General features: G+C 36.8%; 3 protein-coding genes across 22 annotated transcripts in view; 1 reads left to right on the plus strand and 2 right to left on the minus strand.

Annotated features, from left to right (window-relative positions):
* The window catches only part of atp8b4 (ATPase phospholipid transporting 8B4), a 31,191-nt gene extending 28,385 nt beyond the window's left edge, over window positions 1–2,806 (minus strand). Inside the window, exons 1-2 of the mRNA XM_039695144.2 lie at window positions 2,645–2,806; window positions 790–857 (exon numbers count right to left, since the gene is read on the minus strand). Coding sequence (XP_039551078.2) covers window positions 790–857; window positions 2,645–2,664 — 88 coding nt within the window. The 5' untranslated portion in view covers window positions 2,665–2,806. The remainder of the gene's footprint in view (window positions 1–789; window positions 858–2,644) is intronic.
* A 5,453-nt stretch (window positions 2,807–8,259) lies between these two features.
* On the plus strand, window positions 8,260–22,323 carry slc27a2 (solute carrier family 27 member 2). The gene is made up of 10 exons (XM_039647036.2): window positions 8,260–8,906; window positions 13,127–13,336; window positions 13,498–13,656; window positions 13,730–13,854; window positions 16,916–17,110; window positions 17,193–17,283; window positions 17,492–17,690; window positions 17,766–17,863; window positions 20,393–20,523; window positions 20,624–22,323. Exons 1-10 carry the CDS (start codon window positions 8,432–8,434, stop codon window positions 20,798–20,800), a joined length of 1,860 nt encoding a protein of 619 aa, XP_039502970.2. The 5' UTR covers window positions 8,260–8,431; the 3' UTR covers window positions 20,801–22,323.
* Window positions 22,324–22,931: 608 nt separating this feature from the next.
* tjp1b (tight junction protein 1b) overlaps window positions 22,932–24,518 on the minus strand; it is a 106,277-nt gene continuing 104,690 nt past the window's right edge. For all 20 annotated transcript variants that reach the window (XM_039647025.2, XM_039647035.2, XM_039647034.2 and 17 more), the window contains one exon: window positions 22,932–24,227. In XM_039647025.2, coding sequence (XP_039502959.2) covers window positions 24,133–24,227 — 95 coding nt within the window. In that variant the 3' untranslated portion in view covers window positions 22,932–24,132. The remainder of the gene's footprint in view (window positions 24,228–24,518) is intronic.

The following is a 24,518-nucleotide window of genomic DNA, read 5'->3' on the forward strand; positions in this document are numbered from 1 at the left end:
TATATATATATAAATACACACACATGCATTAAGAAAAAAAAAGAATTATATTTATATACAGTATAATATAAATTATATATAAATCTATATACAGTATATACATGAAAATATTTCTTAAATATATACAAGCATGTGTGTGTATTTATATGTATATAAAATAATTATACATAGCACACACACACACACACACATATATTATGTAAACACAAACTTTTATTTTGGATGCGATTAATCACAATAAATCGTTTGACAGCCCTACACACACACACACACACACACACACACACACACATATTAGGGCTGTGCAAATATTAATTGTGATTAATCGCATCCAAAATAAAAGTTTGTGTTTACATAATATGTGTGTGTGTACTGTGTATAATTATTATATATATATATATTAATACAAATACATTTGCATGCATGTATATATTTAAGAATTATTTGCAATGTGAACATAAATACTGTATATATAAAAATGCATAATCTATATATATATAAATATTTTATATATGAATAACACATTTTTTTAAATATATAAATGCATGTGTGTATTTACATATACAAAATAATTATAAACAGCACACACAAATATATTTTGGATGCGATTAATCGCAATTAATCTTTGCACAGCCCCAATATATATATATATATATATATATATATATAGAATTGTCTGTGACTATATTTTCATGACTGTAATGACTTTGGAAGTATGCCTCTGCAAGTGTGAGTTTGCTGTATGTGTTTTTAGATATGCAAGATTTGTTCATGTCCAACTGTACTAACCAATGCGAACGTCCTTCTTCCAAATTGCCATAACATCAGGCCATCTCCGACGGGTCCTAAGGGTTTCACTGGAAAACATGAAGCCAGTGTGAGTCAAACAGTTAATTTCCATTGAATCATTTTCCTTATTGAAACAATCAAATTTAAATTGGCTGGTTTGAAGATCATATTAATAGAGATTTTATACAAAGAGGCAGATCAACAATGACATCCCAAACAAAACACTATCCTATAAAGCTATTGTAATTCATACAGGCCTGTTTACTTGGATTGGAAAGCATAGCAGTTGATTAGCTACACACACCAGAATGCAATTGTCTTTAGAAAACAGTAATGTCTGACGCACACAGCGCATCTTCCCCCACATCGTCCTAATGAGAACCCAGAGGAGCGGCAGCCAGGAAACCCGTCAGGTCTCTGGGAACACACACTCTCCACCGGGAACACTGCAGGGTTGCTGATGCTGGCATGCAGTAAACACAGGTGATCCCGAGAAGAGCTGCAGTGTCCGGCTGCCACATGCTGGCTTTACGGGACAAAACCATTCATAGACAAGGCTTCCATAGGTGGGACATTATACACTGAAGGTAGATGTGAAAGGTTGTAACCTTCCCTGTTCCGATGTGAAAATAAACGTAACATGGAATACCTCAGCACTGCACACTTCGGATGTCTCCCTAATTTAACACGACCTGATCCTGTATAAATCATCGGTTCATTAATAAAAGCTCCAAGACCTGAATTGAAATAAGAAAGACTTCCAAAATGTGCCATGTTTGGTATTTCAGGACCATCGTTTTCCATTGAAATCAAGCCTGAAAGTTTGTAAGCAGCAGAGGCGCCTGACATACTGACACAATGTGCCTGAAAAGCTCTACGGTCCAATACAAAAGTGACTGCAGACTCTCATAGATTGACAATCCTGTCCTAATACCCATCAATAAATCTGCAAGGGAATAGCAGTATAGAATATAGTATTATAAAATACTGTGGAATTTGCCAAAATTATATAGGCTAATAAATATGAATCTAAATATGGACACTTAACATTTGATAAGGAGAGAAAAACAAAACAAAAATAGTAATAATTTTACCTAAATTAACTGTTTAGGTAAAATTTTACCTTTTTACCTAAATTAACTGTAAATTAACTGTCTATATATACGCAATAATAATATTCACATCGCAAACAATTACACTAGATATATTTTGAATACAATAAATAAGTAAATACAACATTTAATAAATACAATAAATAAATACAACATTTAATTTGATCAAAATGTATAATGAGTATATATATATATATATATATATATGTGTGTGTGTGTGTGTGTGTGTGTGTGTGTGTGTAAGTTAAGCATCATCCACATATTACAGTTTATACTGTATATATTTTAAATAAAATAAAAAATAAATTCGATATATAATTTATTTAATATAGCCTATCAAATATTTGATAAAATATTAAAATAATATAGTATTTATCTTATAATATATTTAATTATAATCAACTGTGAGAATACACAATCTATGACCATTATTCAATGCCCAAATCGACGAAATAGCCATGCAGACCCAAGGTAAAATCTGTAACCTCAGTTGTTGTACCTAACAGCTCAATTAATAGAAAGCCTACTCAATTGGTCAACCTTAAGTGGCACACAGATGTAAAATAAGACCGATAATTACAATAAATTGACATTTTATGAATAAAATCTAATACAGAATGCAATTACAAGCCAATTTTATGTCATTGAAAGAAACGCGTGCCCGTCAGACAGTCATAAATGCGGTGTATACTCTCTCATGATCCATCATTCACAACATATAATGTACAACATACAGCGCTTACCGAAAACAAGCTCCATCCATTCATTTATGGTTCTGCAAAGGAGACAGGGTTGAGAAAATCGTCCATTCGAAATTAAGGAGAGAAAACACAAGACGAATCCTTTCCTTAAATCACCTCATGCACTCTCGCGCTCTCACGCGCGCGCGCACGCATATACAACCGTTTTGCGGAAGATTACTGCTACGACCGAAACGTAAACAAACCGTGAATGAATAAATACATTCGGTTTTCATTTAACTACAAACTTGTTTGTATTTTTTTTAATGATAGCATACAAAACATGCTAATTTGCTGTAGTCTGAATATATGACTGTATATTACCATCGATATATTTAACTGATATATCATATAATGTCAATACCAACCTACAAAAGGTGCCAAGGATTATTGGGAACGTCTTTTCAAAACTTTTTGGGTTATCTGTGATAATATAAGTGCATTTATAATTTAAAATACTTTAATTTATCTGACATTTTAATTAGTCTGTTTTTGGTGCGGTTATTTAATGTCATTGGTCTTCAGTATGATGGGTGCTGAAATTCAGTTTTGTTTGATACTACTAATAATAATAATAAGCAGCAGCTTTGATGGAAATGTAGCGACCTCTTCTGGACGATAAAGGTATCATGATATTAACTTTCGTTTGCTCGTGCGTGGAAAGTTCGTACAATAACGTTAGCCAGCCTATCGTAAAAACGGACATAGATCGAGCGCCATAAAATAAGAATTAGCTTGAATAAAGATTTATGACATGCACAGATTACATCATCGCGCAACGTTACAGACTGCAGTCCATACTTCAAACTGAGCTGAACCAGGAAAACAAACCGCAGTGATACTGTATCATTGACACTTGCAAGAGCTGTCTCATTGTGGACCGATTCTTGGATTCGGTTCGGAAGAGCACACATAAAGCGTTCATTGGGTTTCAGGGAACGCGCCCAACTTTTATTTGGCAAGTAAATCAGTGCTTGATGTAGGCTACTAAATAACTGTGTACAAGCTGTTACAAAAAAAAAAAAAAAAAAAAAAAACCACTGTACACAGTAGGCTATGTGCTATCTGAGATGTATCCCTCTGATGGAGACAGTGTGTGTCAAATTATGTTGTGAAACAATGTTACCAAATAATCATTTTCTCACTTATTGTGATTCACAATGAGTTGCATTTTTAGCTAATTTTAAACTTTTGTTCAACACTTCAAATGATTGTGTGAGTGGAGATACAGTCCAGAAACACAAGTTGTGTCACAAATGATGCACTATAAGAACTTATAAAATGCACTGTGTATGTACCCAATCCTGTTGTATACATTTTAAAAGGTTCTTTTTTAATTTTTTTCTATTGCATTGTAGTCAAATAGCCCCGCGGCTACAAGGAAATCTGCGACATTTGAAGGCATGGTTGCATCTGAAATTGCACACTCTCTTGTGTGGGTATTTATACTTATTCAAAAAAGTATGTTTTATATCATATTTTGTAATCTGAATATACTACATTAACCAGGTTGTCATTATCATGTGACCTAATAGTTGCATTCCTTCACCTCCATTCACAAACCCTCTCCCGTGGCCTCATGGGACAGTAAAGTGTCCATGTAAACACACCAGAAGTAGTATCCATTCTAGGAACTTTTTGCCTACTCTTTTATGAGTGCTGGATATTCTAACATAAGCCAACTATTTTTTGTCATATACTGTTTTTCGTCTACTTATAATAGGGAAGTGTGTGATTTCGGACGCAGCCCATGAAGTGTCGAACATTCCACACTGTTTTTTGGTTAATTAAGTGCATCATCTATGTATTTTGTAACCGTTTTCTTTAAGGAGTTTTCATTGTGAACACACTGCTCACTGTTTAAACTACAAAAGCACAGTGGGATGTGGGACTTTTTGTCCTCGCACGAAACTCTGAGGTTTGTACTGACTCGTTGATCTTTAGCGACCCCTAGGGTTGGGGTCTCATCCAGTGTTATTTTGGTTTTCTGACAAGTATCCCGTAAAGATAAAAAAAAAAACACTGACTAGATGACTCAAACTGAATATAAACACTTGTGTAGAACTGCAGGATGCTGTTGAGAAGGTGCTCCCCGCGCTGAGAGAGCAGGGCGTCTCGGTCTATATACTGACTGACCATGTGACCTCAGAGTGACCGCTGACTCATGACACATATCAGTCCATATTGGAGGGTCACTTCAGATTGTGAAGAGCAGGATTTGCTCTTTATAATATGTTCTACATTTATTAAGAGAAGTCAAATCTTTTATTTGTTCTGATTCCTAAATCTACATTTACACTTACAGGACTGCAACTGTCCAGACCAGAGATCACAATTAACACACACAAAAAAATGTTTCAATTAAATTGTTTTTTTATGTACCAAAGGCAATTTAAAATATATATATATATATATTTTGCTTATTTTATATATTTCAAAACTCTTGAAGTTTTCACATATACTTTCATTTGATAGCCTATCACCCTCAGAAGTTTTCACTGACAAAAAGGTAATAAAAGTTTGAAAACTACTTCATTGGCAGTCTGAAAAGAGTCTTTCTAAGAATTTGATACTTTCCTCTGTAGTCTGTTGTGAACAAATAGTTTGTAAGAGTTTGCTGTAAGATGATTGGTTCCCACAGAAACCCTCCCACTGCCTCCTGTCTCAAAGGCTGAATTGGATGAGGGTTGCCATGTTGTGAGTTTAAAATACTCCCGCATGTAATATCATTTTGTTAATTAGAAGGAAAAAATACAATTAATTTTAAAAATGTTTTTTTCCCCAACATTCTTCTATTTTAAATGCAATTATTATTTTTTCATACAACGTTTGATTTATTTGTTTTTTTATGTTTAATATGAATAATTGGAGAATATTTGAACACAATAATATAATATGTAATAATAATAATAATAATAAATTTTTTACATGACACTCAAGGACACCTTACAGACACAATAAAACAAATCAACAATAATCAAATACTCATTATTATAACCTTGGATACAAGTAAAAAAAAAAAAAAAAAAAAAAATCACATAAAAGCCTGCCGAAAAAGATGGGTCTTAAGGCGAGATTTAAAAACATGAATACTTTCACTGTTTCGCACATCCTGTGGCAGCAGGTTCCCATAAATAAGGAGCTGCAAAACTAAAAGCCCGGGACCCCATAGAAGTAGTGCGGGTTCTAGGGAGAACAAGAGTGAGTGAGGAAGACGATCTTAAAGTACGAGATGGAGTATTGAGATTAAGAAGATCCAATAAATATGAAGGGCAAGGTTATTTAAAAGTAAGAAGAAGAATTTTGAAATGAATACGATATTTTACCGGGAGCCAGTGCAAGTGTTTTAGTATGGGAGTAATGTGTTCAGCAAGGGGAGTTCTGATGATTCGAGTAGCCGAGTGTTGTACTAACTGAATAAGTTACGTTTCTTTAATGACCTACTTAATATGTAATTCTTTATTAGTACTGCATGAAAATGATTTTTTTTTTTTCATTTTTTTTTTTCAACAAAACATTTCACTACATGTTCTGGGGAGCCAAATAAGCAAGTGTTCTTCACAGAGGACCTCAAAATGTCTTTTTCAAAATATAAATTATTTCATACAATTTTACATAAATAAATGAAATAATATAATGTGACGTTATGTTTGTTACTCTGTAGCAGGGCCGTAACCACCATAGGTATTGAGTCCCCCTTTTAATCCTTTAATTATTTAATTTCTTTAAATAAAAAGAACTAAAAAAAATTCAATGTTCAAGGCATGGTCTTGCACTGGGGAAAATCTGTTTACTCAAGTAAATTGTTATCATATCTTAAATGTTTATTTTCAAAGAAATTTTTTTTAAATTAAAAAATTGATTCTGGCTAAAGAAATTTGTATATTCACATTGTACACAAAAATGCTTTCTCTCACTCATAACTTGGTGAAAATGACCATAAATGTCTGCAACAACTATTTCTGCACCAGGAAAACGTAGGGTGATATCAGCTAAATTGGGCCACTTTTTGGTAAATCGTTTGGGACAATAATACAATACCATATATGCAGTATCCATGTGTTTTTATGATTAATTATGACTGTTTTTGATACATCTGTGTTGAAATTTTGTAATAAAATAAAATTATTTAGGCCCTACAGTTCTTGAAACATCAGAAGTGCCGAGTTTTTTTGCATGAGCCGTTTCAGGTAAAATGGGCCAGCTGTTCAGGTAAAATGGGCCAGTCAAATTGCAAAGGGAAATAGCAATTTATCATCAATTATATTTAAACACAATTTCTTATACAGCCAAATTAAACAAACATAGTTCATATGTGCCATTTAAAAACAAAAATGTGTGTGTGTGTGTGTGTGTGTGTGTCTGTCAGTGTGTGCGTGCGTGTCTGAGTCTGTGTGTCTGAGTCTGTGTGTCTGTGTCTGAGTCTGTGTGTCTGTGTCTAAGTCGGTGTGTCTGAGTCGGTGTGTCTGAGTCTGTGTCCGAGTCTCTATGTGTCTGAGTCTGTGTGTCTGAGTCTGTGTGTCTGAGTCTGTGTGTCTGTGTCTGAGTGTCTGTGTCTGAGTCTGTGTGTCTGAGTCTGTGTCCGAGTCTCTATGTGTCCGAGTCTGTGTGTCTGAGTCTGTGTCCGAGTCTCTATGTGTCCGAGTCTGTGTGTCCGAGTCTGTGCGTCTGTGTCTGAGTCTGTGTGTCTGTGTCTAAATCTGTGTGTCTGAGTCGGTGTGTCTGAGTCTGAGTTCCTGTGTCTGAGTCTGTGTGTCTGAGTCTGTGTGTCTCAGTTTGTGTGTCTGAGTCTGTGTGTCTCAGTCTGTGTGTCTGAGTCTCTGTGTCTGAGTCTCTGTGTCTGAGTCTCTGTGTCTGAGTCTCTGTCTGATTTCAATTTGAAAATTGAAATTGAGTCTGTGTCTGAGTCTCTGTGTCTGTGTGTCAGTCTGTGTGTCTGAGTCTATGTGTGTGTGTGTGTGTGTGTGTGTGTGTGTCAAAGATGATGGCCCATTTTAGCTGAAACCATGTTGCCCATTTTACCTTAGTGGGTTAAGGTAAATTGGGCCGCCAAGAAAAACATCACTTTTACAAAAAATATGTTTATATACCAAACTAACAACATTATTTCTGATTAATGCCATCGAGACAGACAGTATGCATAGTTTTTTTATGAGCATGTCTGTTTTTTTATTGATGTATCATCCTTATAATAGTTCAGTGCAATTTGGTATGCCAGGCTACTTACCATGCAGCTTTCTGGTGTAGTCTCGATTTGAATTATTCCCCCGCCCACCATAGCAACCATAAACCAATCTTATCGCCTGTTATTTGTCAAGCACAGTTATGACAACAGTTTGAAATCCTTTGCAGTCATTGGCTCTAAATTCCAGAGCAGCTGGGACCCCCAAACCTTAAATGGCCCATTTTACCTGATGGCCCATTTTACCTGATATCACCCTACTTGGCGTCAAGAACTAAAATGCTTAAGTATATTTTATATTTCAAATATAATTTGTTAAATTAACTACAAAAAAGTTTAATTGCAATTAATTAGGCATATTTTATTGTAATGATAGACTTTTGAATTTGTGCGCGTAAACAACCTCGCGGAGTTGGAGGATCTGGCAACCCGACGAGTCGCTTGAGTCGGGGGTGGATCAGAATAATGTAATCTCTCTCTGGAGCCCCAAAAGGGCTGAACTTGCGTTTAGAGAATGTGGACCATGAATTTTAAGACTGTGGAAGTAGTGTCAGGCTATGGCATGCAGTTAATCTCAAACCCTTAGTATTATACACACTCTAGTAAACATGTATATGTGGATAACTCTTCTCGCGGGCTTGGCTCTTCTCCCCGCGCTACTTAAAACCATCTTCCCGTATTTCTTCCAGGACTGCGTGTATATATATAGAGCGCTTAGATTCGGAATGCGATTAAATGTATACAAAAAGAAAACTCCATTCTATAGTATTGTGGACTGTTTTTTGGAAGCAGTGAAGAGACACCCGCGGAAAGCGTTTATTCATTTCGAGGAGAAGACTTACACTTATGAGGAGGTGGATAAGGAGAGTAACAAAGTGGCGGATGCTTTGCGCTCGGTGGCCGCGCTTAAAGAAGGGGACACGGTCGCGCTCTTCCTGGGGAACGAGCCTCGGTTCGTGTGGACCTGGCTCGGCCTGGCCAAGCTGGGCTGTCCCGCTGCACTCCTGAACTTCAATATCAGGTCCAAATCACTCCTTCACTGCTTCTCCTGCTGCGGCGCGACCGTGCTCATAGCAGCTGCTGGTGAGACATTATATGTATAGCTAAACAGTAAGAGCGCCTATACATGGATGTAGACTAGTCCATATACAGATCATATATAGCCTACATGGGTGGCTAGCTACTATGCTGCGAGGCCTTGGCACTGATTCCCAAGCATTCTCGTAATGTGTGGATACACTTTTGAAAAGTATTGCTCTCTTAAATATTATGACTAAAAAATAAATATATAGCCTATTACGTACGCATGCAATGAGGTAACATGTGAATAATCACAACTAAGGGCTCAGCGACTATATTAGGGTTTCAACTTTCAATTATTATTATTTATTCTTTTATACAATGTTACTACACATTTACTACAAATATTACGGGTGCATTTTTTTTTGTTAGAAGGTATTTTATCTAGTTAATTGGTTAATCGGCATTCTTTCTGACACAACAGCGCATTTGGTATTGGTAAGCACCACTGCGCAGGGATCATACGATGGTGAGCTGTGTTGCACGGAGCTATAGGCTAGCTGAGCAAACTCTTAAATTTCAGATTAGGTTTAGAGTTGACAAATTCAGATGCATGCAGCCTGGTTTAGACCAGGTTCAGCGGTCTCGCAAAGCTCTGTATAAAAGGTCTCAAGGGTTTGATTCAGTTTGTGATTGAATCGATTAACTCAACTTGAAGCGCGTGCATCTGAAAGTGACAGTGCTGCAAACAGCCAATCACGCGGGACGTGGAGAGCGTCGACTTGATTCACTTCTCTTCTGAACATTAGAAATCATTTTTTTAATTATCATGAAGTTAAGAGCGTTTACGAGGTAGGAAGAAACACTGCTACAGTGAAAAAGCAGCTGAAATAAAATATTAATATATTTATATTAATTTAAAAGCCAAGTTTAATAGTCTATTAGCCTACTTGTATAGGCAAGTTATTGAATGCAAGCTCGTTTCCGCCACCGAACATTTTGAAAGATTTAATTGCGACTTTTTATCTCTTGGCGGTAAAGTCGCGAGTTTACGTCTCGCAATTCTGACTTTATTTCTCAGAATTGCAAGATAAAAAGTCAGAATTGCGTGATATAAAGTCGCAATTGTGTGTAATAAAGTCAGAATAGTGAGATATTGTGTTATAAAGTCAGAAGTTTATCTCGCAATTGCGACTTTATAACACGCAATTCTCCAGTAGCCGTCATTTTTTTTAAATGGCTGCGGTGGGAAGAAAACCGGAAGTGTCGCCTTTAATCACAGGAGAGTAGCGAATGCGATGGCGTGTTTTGTTGTGTTTAATGCAGAAATTTGTTATTCTAAACATTCACATACATTTCTTTAATAGTTTAGACTATATACAGTGAAATTGATAAATTTATGAATATTTTTAACTATATATATGAAGAGCTCTTTTCCAAAACGCGTTAAACGACATTTTAAAAAAAAAATGAGTTTGTCGTGTCATTCTGCTGCGGACAGAACCCTTTCACTGCTCTATCAACGTTTCATGCCGAATCGCTATATTTCCTTGTTTAAAATGTACTGCAAGATACAGTTTCTTTCCAAACCACGATAAGCGCCAGCCCTGTTTTTAGCCTAAACACGATAAATCCTCAAATTCAATGAGCGCTCTACACAATCCAGCACGGCGGCACTCTGAACAGAGGTTTATTATGTTCATTCATTCCTCAAAATGAGTCCTAGTTTTCTAGTCGACTAGTAGTAGATCATTTAAGCCATTTGTATTATCAGTAATCACATATATTGATTTAATTAAATGGGAGAGAAACCATATGAGCGTTTTTAATTGCATATTCCGCATCTCAACGTATGCATAAAGCTTGCCACAAAGAACCGGCAAAAGTAATGATTATGCATGAAACATTTGAATTGTTTATTAATAAACTAGTGTTTTCTGTCAGTGTCAGCAACAAAGATAAAGTTGATGATGCTTACTCGCCATCTTCGCAGTGAACGCGCATAGAGAAACGCATACTTCGAATTAGCCTACATACGCAGAGAGTTGCCAATTTATTTTAGTTTTTAATTGTTTTGTTTAAAAGTAGATATTTAAAGCTTTCTGTAGCTTAGTTCTCAGGCCTGTGTGAGGCAAGCATCGCGTTGTTTCGGTTCATATTATGAGACGCGCTCCGGTTCACATGCGCGCCTCTGTGTCCTGATTATATTGTCTGATATTTACTTCTAATGTATTAATCCAGTCAATTTGTCGATGAAACATTTATTAAAATGAAGATACAATTTATATGAAACGAAATTTACAAGCTTTCTACAAAACAAAACTTAATAAGTGGTCAAAATCATGTCTGACGCACTCCAAATATTTTCCGATATTGGGCAGCTTTTGAATTTTGATCCTATCTTACTCATCTCATGCGGTTCCCTTTTCATAGCCTACTCAACATAGATGAAATAATAAAAATAAGTAATGTAATATTATTAAAAACAAATGTGAAATGTTTATTTTGTTTTTTTGTTAACTTATATTTAAGCGTCATGCTGCTCCGCTTTGCTCACATGTTATGTAGCCTGTGTGTGTGTGTGCATGTGCTGGAGGGGTGCCCATCCCTTTTTTGAATATCGTTATCATATATTGATCATTTTTAATAATTCGTTTTTTTCATGCATATGTTGAAATTGGTATTAATAATTTGTTTTTTTCATGCATATGTTGAAATTGGTACTATTTGTTTGAGGTTTATTTCGATTTATAGCGTTTTGGAAAAAAATAAAATTAACTTTTAAATTATCATTAACAATATTGTTGTTTGATTTAATAATTATTGTTCAAAATGTTCAGACTGAACCAATAAAACATTTAAACAGGATAATTTGAATATTCACAAAATGTGTGGGTCTAGGTAAAAAATGTAGTTTTCCTGAAAACTATTGAAATGGATTTATAGCGTTTTGGAAAAGAGCTCTTCATATATATATATATATATATATATATATACACACATGTTGGATATTATATGTTAATTAACATCTAATAGTTTAAATCACAGCAGCAGCTTAAGGTTGGTAGTCCAAGACATTGTTGATTGTTGTCTATCTGTACTTAAGGGATTCTTCCCACCGGAGCCTCGCTTTCGATTTCAAAATGGGACCAAAGTAACAAAGGCTACCGTAGCCCCTTTTCCACCAAAGCATTTTGAGAGCCGGTTCGGAGCCGGTGCCTGCGTGCGAACCGGTTCTTTGTGTTTCGACAGCCAAAGAACCGGTTCCCGGCCAGGAGAACTGGTTCCAAAGTGGCACCAACTCTTTGCTGGAGTAGAACCGTTATTTTACCACGTCATGCTTACGTCGGGGTCTCTGGCGGGTTTAGATGTGTTCTAAACATCTTGACCATCGAAACACGATGGAGTCCGCCTTTGTAATTTTTATGCTTGAAGTTAACGCAAGCGTTTCTATTTTTGTAATTTTTTTATTGAAGACATTATAAGCAAAGAAGAAAAGTCACAGTATAGAACAAATAAATGGAAAGAAAAAAAAGACACAATTACAGTGTAAAAAATTACATATCAAACAAAAAGATTAAAAGACTTACATATTTCAATTGTTTTTAAAGCTTTCTTGGAATACGAGTTAGAGATAATCCGAAAGTAATGTTGTATTTGCAAGCGTTTCTATCTAAGACGTATGGCGACGTTCACAGTGACGTAAAGACGTCGTTCCCTGGGCGCTCTAGTCAGTGGAAAAACAAATAGGTTCTGAAGCGGTTCGCAAGTTGAACCAACTCCGAACCAACTTTGAACCGGCACCAGTTCCGAACCAGTTCTTTTTTTGGTGGAAAAGGGGTACACGAGTATCACACTACACCGAGAGGGACTCTAATCCTGCAGTGCCAGGCGTGTCCCCCTGCTTAAGCGAATACATGCCCAGGCCCGTCTGAATTTTGCCAGAGAGCATATGGATGACCCAGAAGAGGATTGGGAGAATATCATGTGGTCAGATATAGAACTAAAAATAGTTTTACAAATACAAATCAATTCTTTAAAAATCCTACAACGTGATTTCCTGGATTTTTTGTCTTTCTCATTTTGCCTCTCATAGTCGAAGTGTACCTATGATGAAAATTACAGACCTCTATCTTATCATTCGAAGTAGGAGAACTTGCACAATCAGTGGCTGACTAAATACTCTTTGGCCCCACTGTATATCTTTTTAAAACATTTCAAGCCTCTGAATTCATGCGAGTGAGTTGAAGAGTTTTGCAGTTAAGTGTTTGTTTCCCTTGCAGAGCTACGTGATGCTGTTGAGGAGATCCTGCCAGCACTGAAAGAAAAGGGGATAACTGTATACCTCCTGTCAGATGAGAGCACTACAGACGGCATTCAGTGTCTTCGTCAGGCCATCGCTAAGGCTTCAGATAAGCCTCTGTCCCCGTCCCTCAGGTCCAATGTCCATATCAGGAGTATAGCACTGTACATCTACACTTCTGGCACTACAGGTATCAGTCAAGGCCAAATGTAGTGGGTTATGTAATATGTATTGTTATATTCCGTTCAATATACCAAATCAGGCTGATACTGCTAATAAAACATGCTGTATATGACTCTGTGCTGTAAAAATATGCGTCCCTAAATAACACTGGTTTTCTGGTCCATCGAGGTCTTCCCAAGGCAGCCTTTGTGACCCATGAAAGGGTCTGGGCTTCATCATTCATCCAGGGTGTTTGTGGAGTGACGTCTGAAGACATATTCTACATCAATCTACCTCTGTATCACAGCGCCGGATTCCTCATCGGACTCATCGGATGCATTGAAAGAGGTGTAATGGATTATGTGATTTGCCACTGTATTGATTTAGAAATGCGCGGCTCACAAATGAACGTTTTTTCCAGGTAACACTGTTGTTTTGCGGAGAAAGTTTTCTGCCTCTCAGTTCTGGGACGACTGCAGGAAGTACAACATAACTGTGATGCAGTACATTGGTGAAACACTGCGCTACCTCTGCAATACACCAAAGGTAAAAAAAACACACCTGTGTGAAGATATTTCTCTTTCAAATATGTTTTATGGGGCTTTAACTTTTGTTAGCTCTGTTCCAAAACCTCTGTTACAAAGGCTTGTCCAAAAGGTAGCAAAATTACGCTGCCTTATGAATTACGCTGCCAAACTTCGTGTCCAAAAAGTTCAATTTTCTGCAGTAACACCGTTGCCATGTTTCACTGTTTTTATTTGGAACGAGACCCACAAAAGTAGATGCACTCACAAAAAAGAGTCCCGATCCCCAAGGGTTGGAAATAAACGGGGGCTTGGAGCAAATCTACCATCAAAATTACTAACAATGATTCCAAAAACCAAGATATGGTGCAAAAAAAAAAAAAAGTATACAGTAATATACAGAAAAAAAGAATATACAGTCTATATATTTATAAGCAGTCTCACACAGGCAAAAAGTGCTGTTTTCCTAAATATCAGCACATTTGCAAATGTGATATTGATTTAATATATTTAATATTGATTCAATAAACTAAGTCTTTTTGGTGTGTTCGTGCCGTCCGCTGAAAATAGTCCTCCTCGGCTTTGTTTCGCCCGATTCGACACGAGAATAAAAGCAAAACAGAAGTCAAAACGGTAACGATAGAAGGCTGTTCTTATATTACGTCATCTTACCTGATTGTTCCTTGGCGAATATTTCAATATTAAAGCTACACTGTGTGATTTTTACCCCCATCTAGAGGTGAAAAGATATATGACCATCCAGTAAATATTAGTTTCTGTTCCTCTCAATTCCGATTTTGTTTTAACTCCTACGGTGGCCAATGTAGTCCAAGATTAACATGGCTTCCAGTTCGACCTCGTCCATGCGTGCTAACTCAAACGTAAACGCTAAAGGCGAAGCTTGAATTAACGGGTATGTCCCTCTTTGGCTAATGTACTTTCAAGATGGAGGGGCAACATGGCGACCGACATTAGAACCCCTTACCCGTATATATTTTCAATGGCATATTATACACTCACGAGAATACTTTATTACTTGAACGAAGTAAATCTACATTAATGAGCACATATATATTATTTATTTATTTTTTTTTTTCAACATTGTATTTATTGATTTTAGAAATTTTACATTAAAACAAGCACAGAAAGAAAAAAATAAAAATACAAAAATACAAAATTAAATAAATAAAATAAAAAAAATAATAATAAAAACAACAACGACAACAGCTATACTATACAAATGTCAAGACAATGGTACATTAATAACATAATTTGTTATTCCCGGTTACACCGAAAATAAACTATTTGGTTCAGCTTCCTTTAAAAATTCTATAAAGGGGTTCCATACTTTGAAAAACTTTCCAGATTTTCATTTAACAATATATGTGAGTTTCTCCAAAGTCAAACAACCTGACAATTCCTGCAACCATTGTTTAAAATTAGGGATTTCTGTGTTTTTCCAATGACGGGCAACTAAAAGTTTTGCTTGTAATAAACAGAAGGTTAACATTTTCTTACCAGAGTTAGTTAGAGTGCAAGTTACAGGGAACATACTAAATATACAAAGTTTAGGACATTTGGGGACATTCTGTTTCACCACCAGTGACAAAAAGTCCACAACCTTTTCCCAATAAAGTTGAACTTGAGGGCACTTCCATAGACAATGGAATAAAGTTCCTATCTCTGAGTTGCATTTTATACATTGATTGGGGATGTTGGGATTAAATTTATGAAGCAATTCTGGAGTTATGTATACTCTCATTATCCACTTGTACTGCAGAAGTTTAAACCTGGTATTGATTGTTAGCACATATATTTTTGAAAGAACTAAGTGTTTTTAGCTAAGAATAAACTAAAAGAGTTACACAGTGTAGCTTTAACATGAGCGGAGTGGAATAAAGGAAGTGTTTAGCAGGATTGACATTCAAAACGGTAAGCACGCGCTGCTTTGTTTACGGTATGTGCATCTGCAGCCGGCAGTGTCGGTTTTCCTTTTTGAATGACGAATATAGCAACATGACATCATGACTTTTGCGTAAACATACACGCCACTTTCGAGTCAAGTGGCGTGTTATCTCTACGCATTTTGAGCTATCCGCGCGTATGTATACGCCATTAACGTCCGAATGATTCCGCGTGTCAAAATGTCCGCGCGAAACGAAGAAAAATGTAGATCTACATCTGGGGAGCGATCTTTTTTTTTCCTAGGATGGTAAGGGAACAGTCATAAATAGGGTTGGGTATCGTTTGAATTTGAACGATTCTGATTCCGATTCCGATTCCTTGTTTCGATTCCGGTTCCTAACGATTCTCGATTCAGATTCTTTTAAGAGGCAGGGTCAAAAAAGTTTAGCTAACCTTGCTAACCAACGGCCTTTCTGAAGGAAATACTCCTTCTGTAAAAATACTCCTTTTGTCACAAATTTTGCATTTTGCCGAGATTTCGTTATTTTTAGAAAAGTGAAGCCACACTTTGGATCGCCGACGTAAGGTACTCATGTTCGTGGTTATGCCAACACTTCCGGTAGACGCTTCTTCGTTGGTGTTGTTCAGCGGTTTCTTCTTCCGCTCGCCGGACTGTGAATATCGAAACTAGGAATCGAAATTTTAACTTTTGAACGATTCCGGGAAAAACGAAAAGTTAGTCCCGATTCCAATCGATACTCGATTCTCGATACCCAACCCTAGTCATAAATGCCATTAACCCCAGTGACGGTTAGGTTTAGGGACGGGGTTGAGGTAAGTCATATATTTATATATACAGTAATAACGTTAAGTCAACGGCGTTCATAAACACGCTGAAAAGCGATTATGCGTCTTGATAGCACGCCAAAAATGGAAATACGAATTGGCGTGTCATACACACGCTACTTCATGAGATCAGTCTGAATATAGACTAATATATCTGCAGAAATAGACAGTTGGCATCATTACACGCAGGCGCAGAACGCACATTATAGCTGACCGCCTCCTCGAGACCCCGGTTCGAATACCGCTTGGTTCCACAAAGGGAACTCATTTGGTATTGTGTTGGAAACTTTGAGGCAAGCAAACTGGTCTGTTCTGTGTTTTCCGCTTTGCAGAAAGACAATGACCGAGAGCACAAGGTGAGGATCGCCATTGGTAATGGCGTACGAGCAGACGTCTGGAAAGATTTCCTGAACCGCTTCGGACGCATTAATGTCCGAGAGCTCTACGCCGCCACGGAGGGAAACGTCGGCTTCATCAATTACACAGATAAAGTCGGAGTGGTCGGCCGTATCAATATTATCACCAAGGTAAGCGTGACGACACATATTTCTTAGCTTCGAGAAAGGCATGTTTGTGCAACGTCAGCTTGATTGCCATTGTATTCCACAGTCGTTTTTCCCCTTTGCCCTCATCAAGTTCGACATTGAGAAAGAAGAACCTGTGAGGAACTCTGAGGGTCTGTGTATCCCAGTCGGAAGAGGTAGGTCAGCTGCTAGCGTTGAGATTTTTGCGGTACAATTCATTTTATTGCCATTTGGCATCAGTAAAGATAGTACAATTGTTTGTTTTGAGGTTTTCAGACCACTTCCACTGACCTTTGTTAGGAACATTGTCATAAAAAAGTTAATGTTTAACATGTTACATGTGCTTCTATAACTCTACGGTTGTTGATACGAAATGTTTCATAGATGAGGTGGGCCTTCTGGTCGGGAAGATCACGAAACGGACCCCTTTCATCGGCTACGCTGGGAACAAGCAGCAGACCGAGAAGAAGAGACTTAGTAATGTGTTTGTGAAAGGAGATCTGTATTTCAACAGTGGAGATCTGCTGAGAATCGACAACGAGAAATTTGTGTACTTTCAGGATCGAGTTGGAGACACGTTCAGGTAGCGGAGCTTCATCTGTGAAGTGCATTTGCACACTTGGAGTTTGAAGCATTGCATCATCATTTGTTATTGCAGGTGGAAAGGCGAGAATGTGGCTACAACTGAGGTGGCGGATATTCTCATGATGGTGGACTGCATTGAGGAGGCCAATGTGTATGGAGTCAAAGTCGAAGGTACATGTTATAATGTGCATACAACAATGATTCGAATGGAAAAGAGATGATGCTTATGAACCACGTGTTAGTTAGAGCTGTTGCTTGATTTATTAAACCACGTCATTACCATGTTTGCGGGTCTTAAAGCGTAGTTGTAGTTTTTCATCATTTACTCACCCTCATGTCCTCCCAGATGTATATGACTTTCTTTCTTCACACAAACACAAAGATTTATAGGAAAATAATCAATCTCTGTGAGTTCATTTAATCCCAATAAATGGCTGCCGCTCGGTTGACGCCAGCACACACTCAAGAAATGAAATTCGTTCAGCCCAAGCAAAGGCTGGAAATAGACTTTATAGTTGGTCATTGGTCCTGGTTAACTAAAACGGTCTTCTTTCTTTCCTTCCTTTTGTTTTTAATTCTCCTTTTTAAAATTTCTCTTGAATCTGTTTTGCCTCCATTGCTTAAACAAGTGGACCCTGCAACTGGTCTGCAAATTAGTGCCGGACATAAAATTAAGTTTTAAACACGTTGATATTTCCATCATGTCGGAAAATATTCTCATCTGAATCATTTCTGTTAAGCAAGTTATTAGAGTTAATACACCCAAAAATGATGAGAAAATTCTCTCATCATTTACTCAATCTAACCTGTAAGACATTCGCTCATTTTCTGAACACAAATGAAGAACTTTGTAATGAAATCTGTGAGATTTCTGTCCATCCATTGACCGTCTACGCAAATACCACTGCCACGCTTCAAAAAGAGATCGTAAAACTAATCCACAATCGCATTATATGATCAACAGCCTGAATTTAGTTTTTTATTCACATATAAACATTCATCAGTGAACGTAAACAGAAGCTCAGCCGGACCAGCTTAACACGCGAGAGGAAGTTTAAATGTGAATAAAAGTCTTCAATCTGTTCATCATAAAGCGATTGTTTCTCTTCTGAAACTCTGGACTAAACCGCTTAATTCATATGGATTATTTTTATGATCTCTTTATGACCTTTTTGAAGCATTAAAGTGGTAGTTGCGTAGACTGTCAATGTAGGGACCGAAATCTAAAACAAAAATCTTTATTTGTGTTTTGAAGATGAACGCAAGTCTTACGAGTTTGTCAGTTTTAAATGCTGACACTTTTTCCCTTCTGTGTTTATATATATATATATATATATATATGACCATTAGGATGATTTCCTTGATTGGTTTCCTTTGGAGAGATATACTTTGCTTTTGAAAACGGAAGTAAAAGAGTCTTTATTAAAATAAACGCATGATTTCTCTCTCCCCCACCCGCTACTTGACCTGCGGATTATCTGCATTGTCCGCGGATATAACTGGCAACCATTTAATCCCATTACATGGACTCAAAGAGATGGATTATTTTCTTAAAGATATTCATTTGTTTATCGGTATCAAGTCATATATATCGGGGATGACATGAGGGTGAGTCAAAGAAGAAAATTCTCATTTGGGATATCCCTTTAAATTAGATGTGGAAATGTAAAAAGATAATAATACATTCAAAAGAACCAAATTTTGCTGTTATAAGTTGTCCATAATAATATATTAAATATTAAATTTGAAAAAAATGTATTTAACCCTAAAACCATATTCTGGATAAACGTGGGCAAAATAGTTTTGATTTATTTTTAAAAAATACTTCCCTTGAGCTGAGCTGTACAAGACTTGGCTACCTTTCCTAAGTTTGCCTCCTGAACACACACATTTTTTTTTTGACTCAATTCTACAATGTTAAGTGGGTGAAAAAAAACCTCCTTAATCTTGTATTTGGGTCAAAAATGTGCTCCCATAGAAATGAATGGGAAAAACTGTAATTTAGAGCATACTAAAATAAGCCAAAATAAGACACCAGGTGACAGCAAAGTCACTTCATCTTTAGGTTTTAGCTCTAAGAACTTATTGGAATGATATTTTAATGTAGTTAAAAAAAACATAAAAATAAGCATAATTTACATAGAAAATATGGTACTTTTTGAAATAAATAAATTCAAAAATCACCCCAAAATTAAATAAAAACTCCATTAATGGATAGACAAAACTTTATCGAAGACAGTGATATAACATTTATAATAAATAAAATTTAGGATCACACCTGAGTCCTCTGTGCCCACATTTGTCCACAATTACAGGATTAAGGGCTAAAGTAAATACAAATTGAGGGCTACAAAAGAATCAATAAGCTGTTGTTTTTTTGTTTTGTTTGTTGTTTCTTGAATATAAAGCATTATGGCTGTAAGCTTCAGCACGACTTTTGCCCAGATTTGCGGTCTTTTAGTTGCCAGTATTCGCATAGATGATTGGAACATACTCCAATTTTTTAGCTTTAGATTGTGATTTGAAACATGTTTGATAGCAATGTGTCTGGTAACAATTTGGGACGTTCAGAACAAACTAACGCGATTTTAAAGTCGGCAAGTGTTTGATGAGTCATTACATTCCTCCTAACAATTTTCATCATTATCAAAATCTAACAACATGCTTCTATTTCAATATTAAAATCTACGTTGTCTTCAGGCCACGAAGGAAGGATTGGAATGGCCGCTGTGAAACTGAAAGAGGGCAGAGAGTTGGACTGCGTCACCGTCTGCAGCGTCTTGGCGAACTATCTTCCAGTGTACGCCAGACCTCGGTTCATCCGAATTCAGGTACGCCATCTTAACTACAAACAATCTTGCCCGTAGCCGCCGTCCTGTCCAGTCTCGGCTTCGCTCTGTGAAACTCAGCAAAGGCAAATTTGTCTTTCAGAAGTCCTTGGAAGTCACAGGAACTTTCAAGATGAAAAAAGTGAAGCTGGTGGAGGAAGGCTTTGACCCAACATTAATACAAGATCCTCTCTACTTCCTGGATCTGACGCAAAAGAAATACATTCCACTCTCTCAGGAAATTCATAGCTCGATCATGTCGCATGACATTAAACTGTAATAACCATAATATAAGCTAACGGTACCATGCTGAGATCTACTAACCAGTAGTTGCCTACTAATCTCAGGGAAAACAAGTGATTCCGGTGAATGATTGTAATCTTTACAGACCAGTACAGTCAACTGTTTTACATTAGTTAACTTGCTTTAATCCACAAATGTGCCTTATCACTTAACCTTGTTAATAATGTACATTTATCATTTTCTCTCATGTTGTAATTCCAGTTAATTAGAATCTAATAAGATTGTGTTACACTAAATATGCACAACTTCAACTCTCAAGTCAGCGATTCTCAACTGGGTCATGGACGGTAGAGAAAAATACCATGCAAAAAATAGTAATAAAATTAAACTAGTGCTACAAATGTATTACTTTAAAGTTGATTTCGAATGATCAGCTTTACTGAGAGCTACGAGGTTGTCAATCGATGATATTCGCTTTTGTTTGAAGACGTCAGCCCGCATTATTTTAATGTAGTTTTAAAATAACCTCAGGATTTGTGGTGAGAAACTACATTACCCATGATGCTATACAGAGAACTCCACCAATCAGAGTCGAAACAAGCAAACTGGTTGAGAATGATTTTTATATTTCTCCACCACTTTTAGCCTATGTTCACATGGAAACGATTCTGAAGAGAAAACGCAAAAGTGGCGTTGCGTTATCACTTTTTATTCGGCGTTTAGACGAGCGTTTTTGGGAGGGAAATCCTCACATATGAAAATGTAATGTAGTATGCACTCCAGGCGGCTAGGAGTGCATACTACAACAACACCAAGTCCGCGCGCCTGCGTACAACATTCACCGTCAAGCAGACCTTTGCGTTTTTATCCTTTAAACGGGCGTTTTTAAGGGGGTGGTTTCACTTTTTTGCGTTTTTAAGCCCCAAAAACGCCGTCGCCGTGTAAACGAAAGGCACATCCGATAAAATATTTTTACATTTACACCCGCGAGTGTTCTCGTGTAAACGGGGCCTTAATTTGATTATGCTGTTCTCAATGCTTCATGGGATTAGTTCTTTTCATAGTTTTTTCCGATTCTCAAATACTTTGTCTTCCTGTTTTTAGCTGACGTCAAAGAATGTGTCCAATCAAACTCTAATAGTGTGAAATTTGTACCAAAATACGTTTAATTTGATTTGAACTATTTTGTTATATGAATATTTTAATGTGCTTATATATATATATATTTAGAGAGAGAGCACCCTCTATCTTATTACAGTGAATCTTCCAGCAATGGCAGGGAAAGAGTTAATGACATTATTCGTACACTTTAGTACAATAATTGTGGTTCTGAGTTTCCACTTGTTGTCCAATGTAAAAAACATCAGTTGAGAGTCGCTGCTTTAGGGTTGAAAATTCATTCTTCTGACCCAACGGCTTTTAAGAAAGCGGACCGCTGGCGGCCGGTCAAGAGTTGGCCTCAGTAATCGGCTGCAATCTCTGTTTTAAGTAGGTGAAAAGCCAAGCACACTAAACTCATGACCTCTGAGCTCCAAAATAAACATTTCTAAACACCACAAACCCAAATGAACCAGCTTCCTTCTTTACCCAATACAAGGGTCGGTGACATCTTTCACAATCCGCAAGATTATGCAATACCAGGTTAGATCATCAGTCACAATTTTTTTTTACTTTAAAAATGAGTTTATTTATTAATACAGTTGTATACTTAGAAATGTGCTGCAAAGAAAACAAGAGAAAGTAACAAAATAAAAAGAATGTCGCCACACAAAGAGAAGAAACTGAACCCGGGATGAAGCTGCGTCGTCATATCAAAACAAAGTCGTACTGATGTGCCTTAATAAACTGTCTATTAGTAGAAAAATACATTTCAGGGCACATAATACAGCATCCAGTATCACAAATAAAGTCAAGAGGCCGCCAAAGCAGACCCTTCTTAAATACAGAGCCGTCAAATTATTTCTAGTTTGTAAATAATAAAAATGTTTCTGTAACTGTTAAAAATGCCATTACGTAGTGTTTGTATATATGTTGTCGGTATAAAAGATAACGTCCTTTTTCGTTGCATTTATTATTTCTTTTTTTTTTATTATTATTCTCCGTACTGCTAAGTTAAATTCCAAGGCTCAGAAGTATAACCGGAATACAAACATAACCAATGTTATAGCTTTCCTTTTTTTTTGTTAAGAAACTTTTTTTTTCCATGTTACGTTTTTATACAAAATAACAAAGATGTACAAAAGGTCATTTACAGCGAACCAAGGCCATATGCTAGCACAATATTTACAGCTGTAATTGAAACATATCCTAGTGTTCTGGTATATTCTTTGACTTCGTATGCATAGCAGTGAAAATACAGACCTGTTGATCAGACTTCATTATTTGTGTGCTAAATATCCCACTTCACATCCTCCGTAACTTCCTTCTGTAACAGAAATCCGATGTTTGCTAGTCTTTCGGGTCAAAGTAACAAAACAAAACGAAAAATGCAGATAAGGCATCACTGCTTGCAGTGTATGATGGGTAGGTTTGTGTACTCAACTTAGTAGCAGGCGTTTGGACCTGAGTCATAGCACATGCATAGATCTCTAGACAGCAGGAGTTCCGGAAAACCACAGTCAGTGTTTATCTACGGTAAAACTTCGCTAGAAAAGATCGCTTCAAAACGTAGAGAGAGAGAAAGAGGCCGTTTTTTGTTGTTGTTTTTTTTGTTTTTTTTTAAGCCAGAGAAGGGAAGTCCATGAGCAGATGAGTGCAACAGTCACATTCCTTCACTTCAAAAAGTCTCAATTGTTCATCATTTTCTAGAAACCGACATGCTTTCCAGTTCCGCGACAATCCGGTTACAGCGTTCCACGGAAAAAAACGCATGACCTCGCAAACAAAAAAGCTCTACATACATCAACTTTTCTGTTCGGGAGCACATTAGCAGGGTTCACTTGTATCAAGTAAAACTAATTCGTTTTTTCCGTCTATTTTTTTTTTCTGGTTCCGTTCAAGACTTTTCTAATTTGGAGAAAAAGAGGCTACAAATGTCAAAAGGGATTTTTTCCGACTGTCTGTGGCACAGGTCATGCATTCCTTTTAGGTTTCTTCATTAATTTATGTGTTCAGTTATTTTTTGCAAGTCTTCAAGCACCAAAAGGTAAAGAAAAAGGCAAAACTAAACTTAAAAAAGGGAAGAAAAAACCAAAGGATATAAGGAAAAAAGAGCGCTCCGTAGCATCTGCGCCATCTTCCAAGACATTTCTTTTGGGGGGAATGACGCTTCAGCCCATCAAAGCAAAGTGGAAAGAATTAATACTTGATAAAGTGGTGCGAATCCCGTCCATGCGCTCTCGTTCAGTAACAGACCAGCTGTTGCTCTCTTCAGAAGTGGTCGATCAGCACGGACACGCAGTTGGCGCCCACCAGGTAATTGGGGTCTCCTGGTAAACACTTGTTTTGCCAGCATTTGGGGTCACCTGTGGGTATATTCACAAGAGAAACGTCATGAGGAAGACTGTAGACACAACCTGACATTTATTCACACGGTTTCCTGTTAACACCAGGACTGCACGGAATAAGCGAATTAAACGTTTTCTGATAAAAATTGCAATCTAAAAAAGGTTTGTGTTGCTTGTTTGAAGGGCTACACAACTATAATATAAAATACAGTTTACACTTTACAATAAGCTTTCATTTGTTAACTATATTAGGAGCCGTTTACAAAAAAAAAAAAAATGTTTTCAACTAAAAACGTAAAACTACTTCTA

Source organism: Pimephales promelas, chromosome 25 (genome assembly GCF_988280905.1).
Source record: "Pimephales promelas chromosome 25, fPimPro1.hap1.1, whole genome shotgun sequence".
Taxonomy (NCBI): Eukaryota; Metazoa; Chordata; class Actinopteri; order Cypriniformes; family Leuciscidae; genus Pimephales; species Pimephales promelas.

Excerpts from the sequence above, each read along its gene's own strand:
- slc27a2 (XM_039647036.2), top strand. The coding sequence starts at position 8,432 with ATGTATATGTGGATAACTCTTCTCGCGGGCTTGGCTCTTCTCCCCGCG. Across the intron at positions 13,855-16,915 it reads ACCTCTGCAATACACCAAAG|AAAGACAATGACCGAGAGCA; the intron begins GTAAAAAAAACA and ends TCCGCTTTGCAG. Across the intron at positions 17,284-17,491 it reads GTGTATCCCAGTCGGAAGAG|ATGAGGTGGGCCTTCTGGTC; the intron begins GTAGGTCAGCTG and ends AATGTTTCATAG.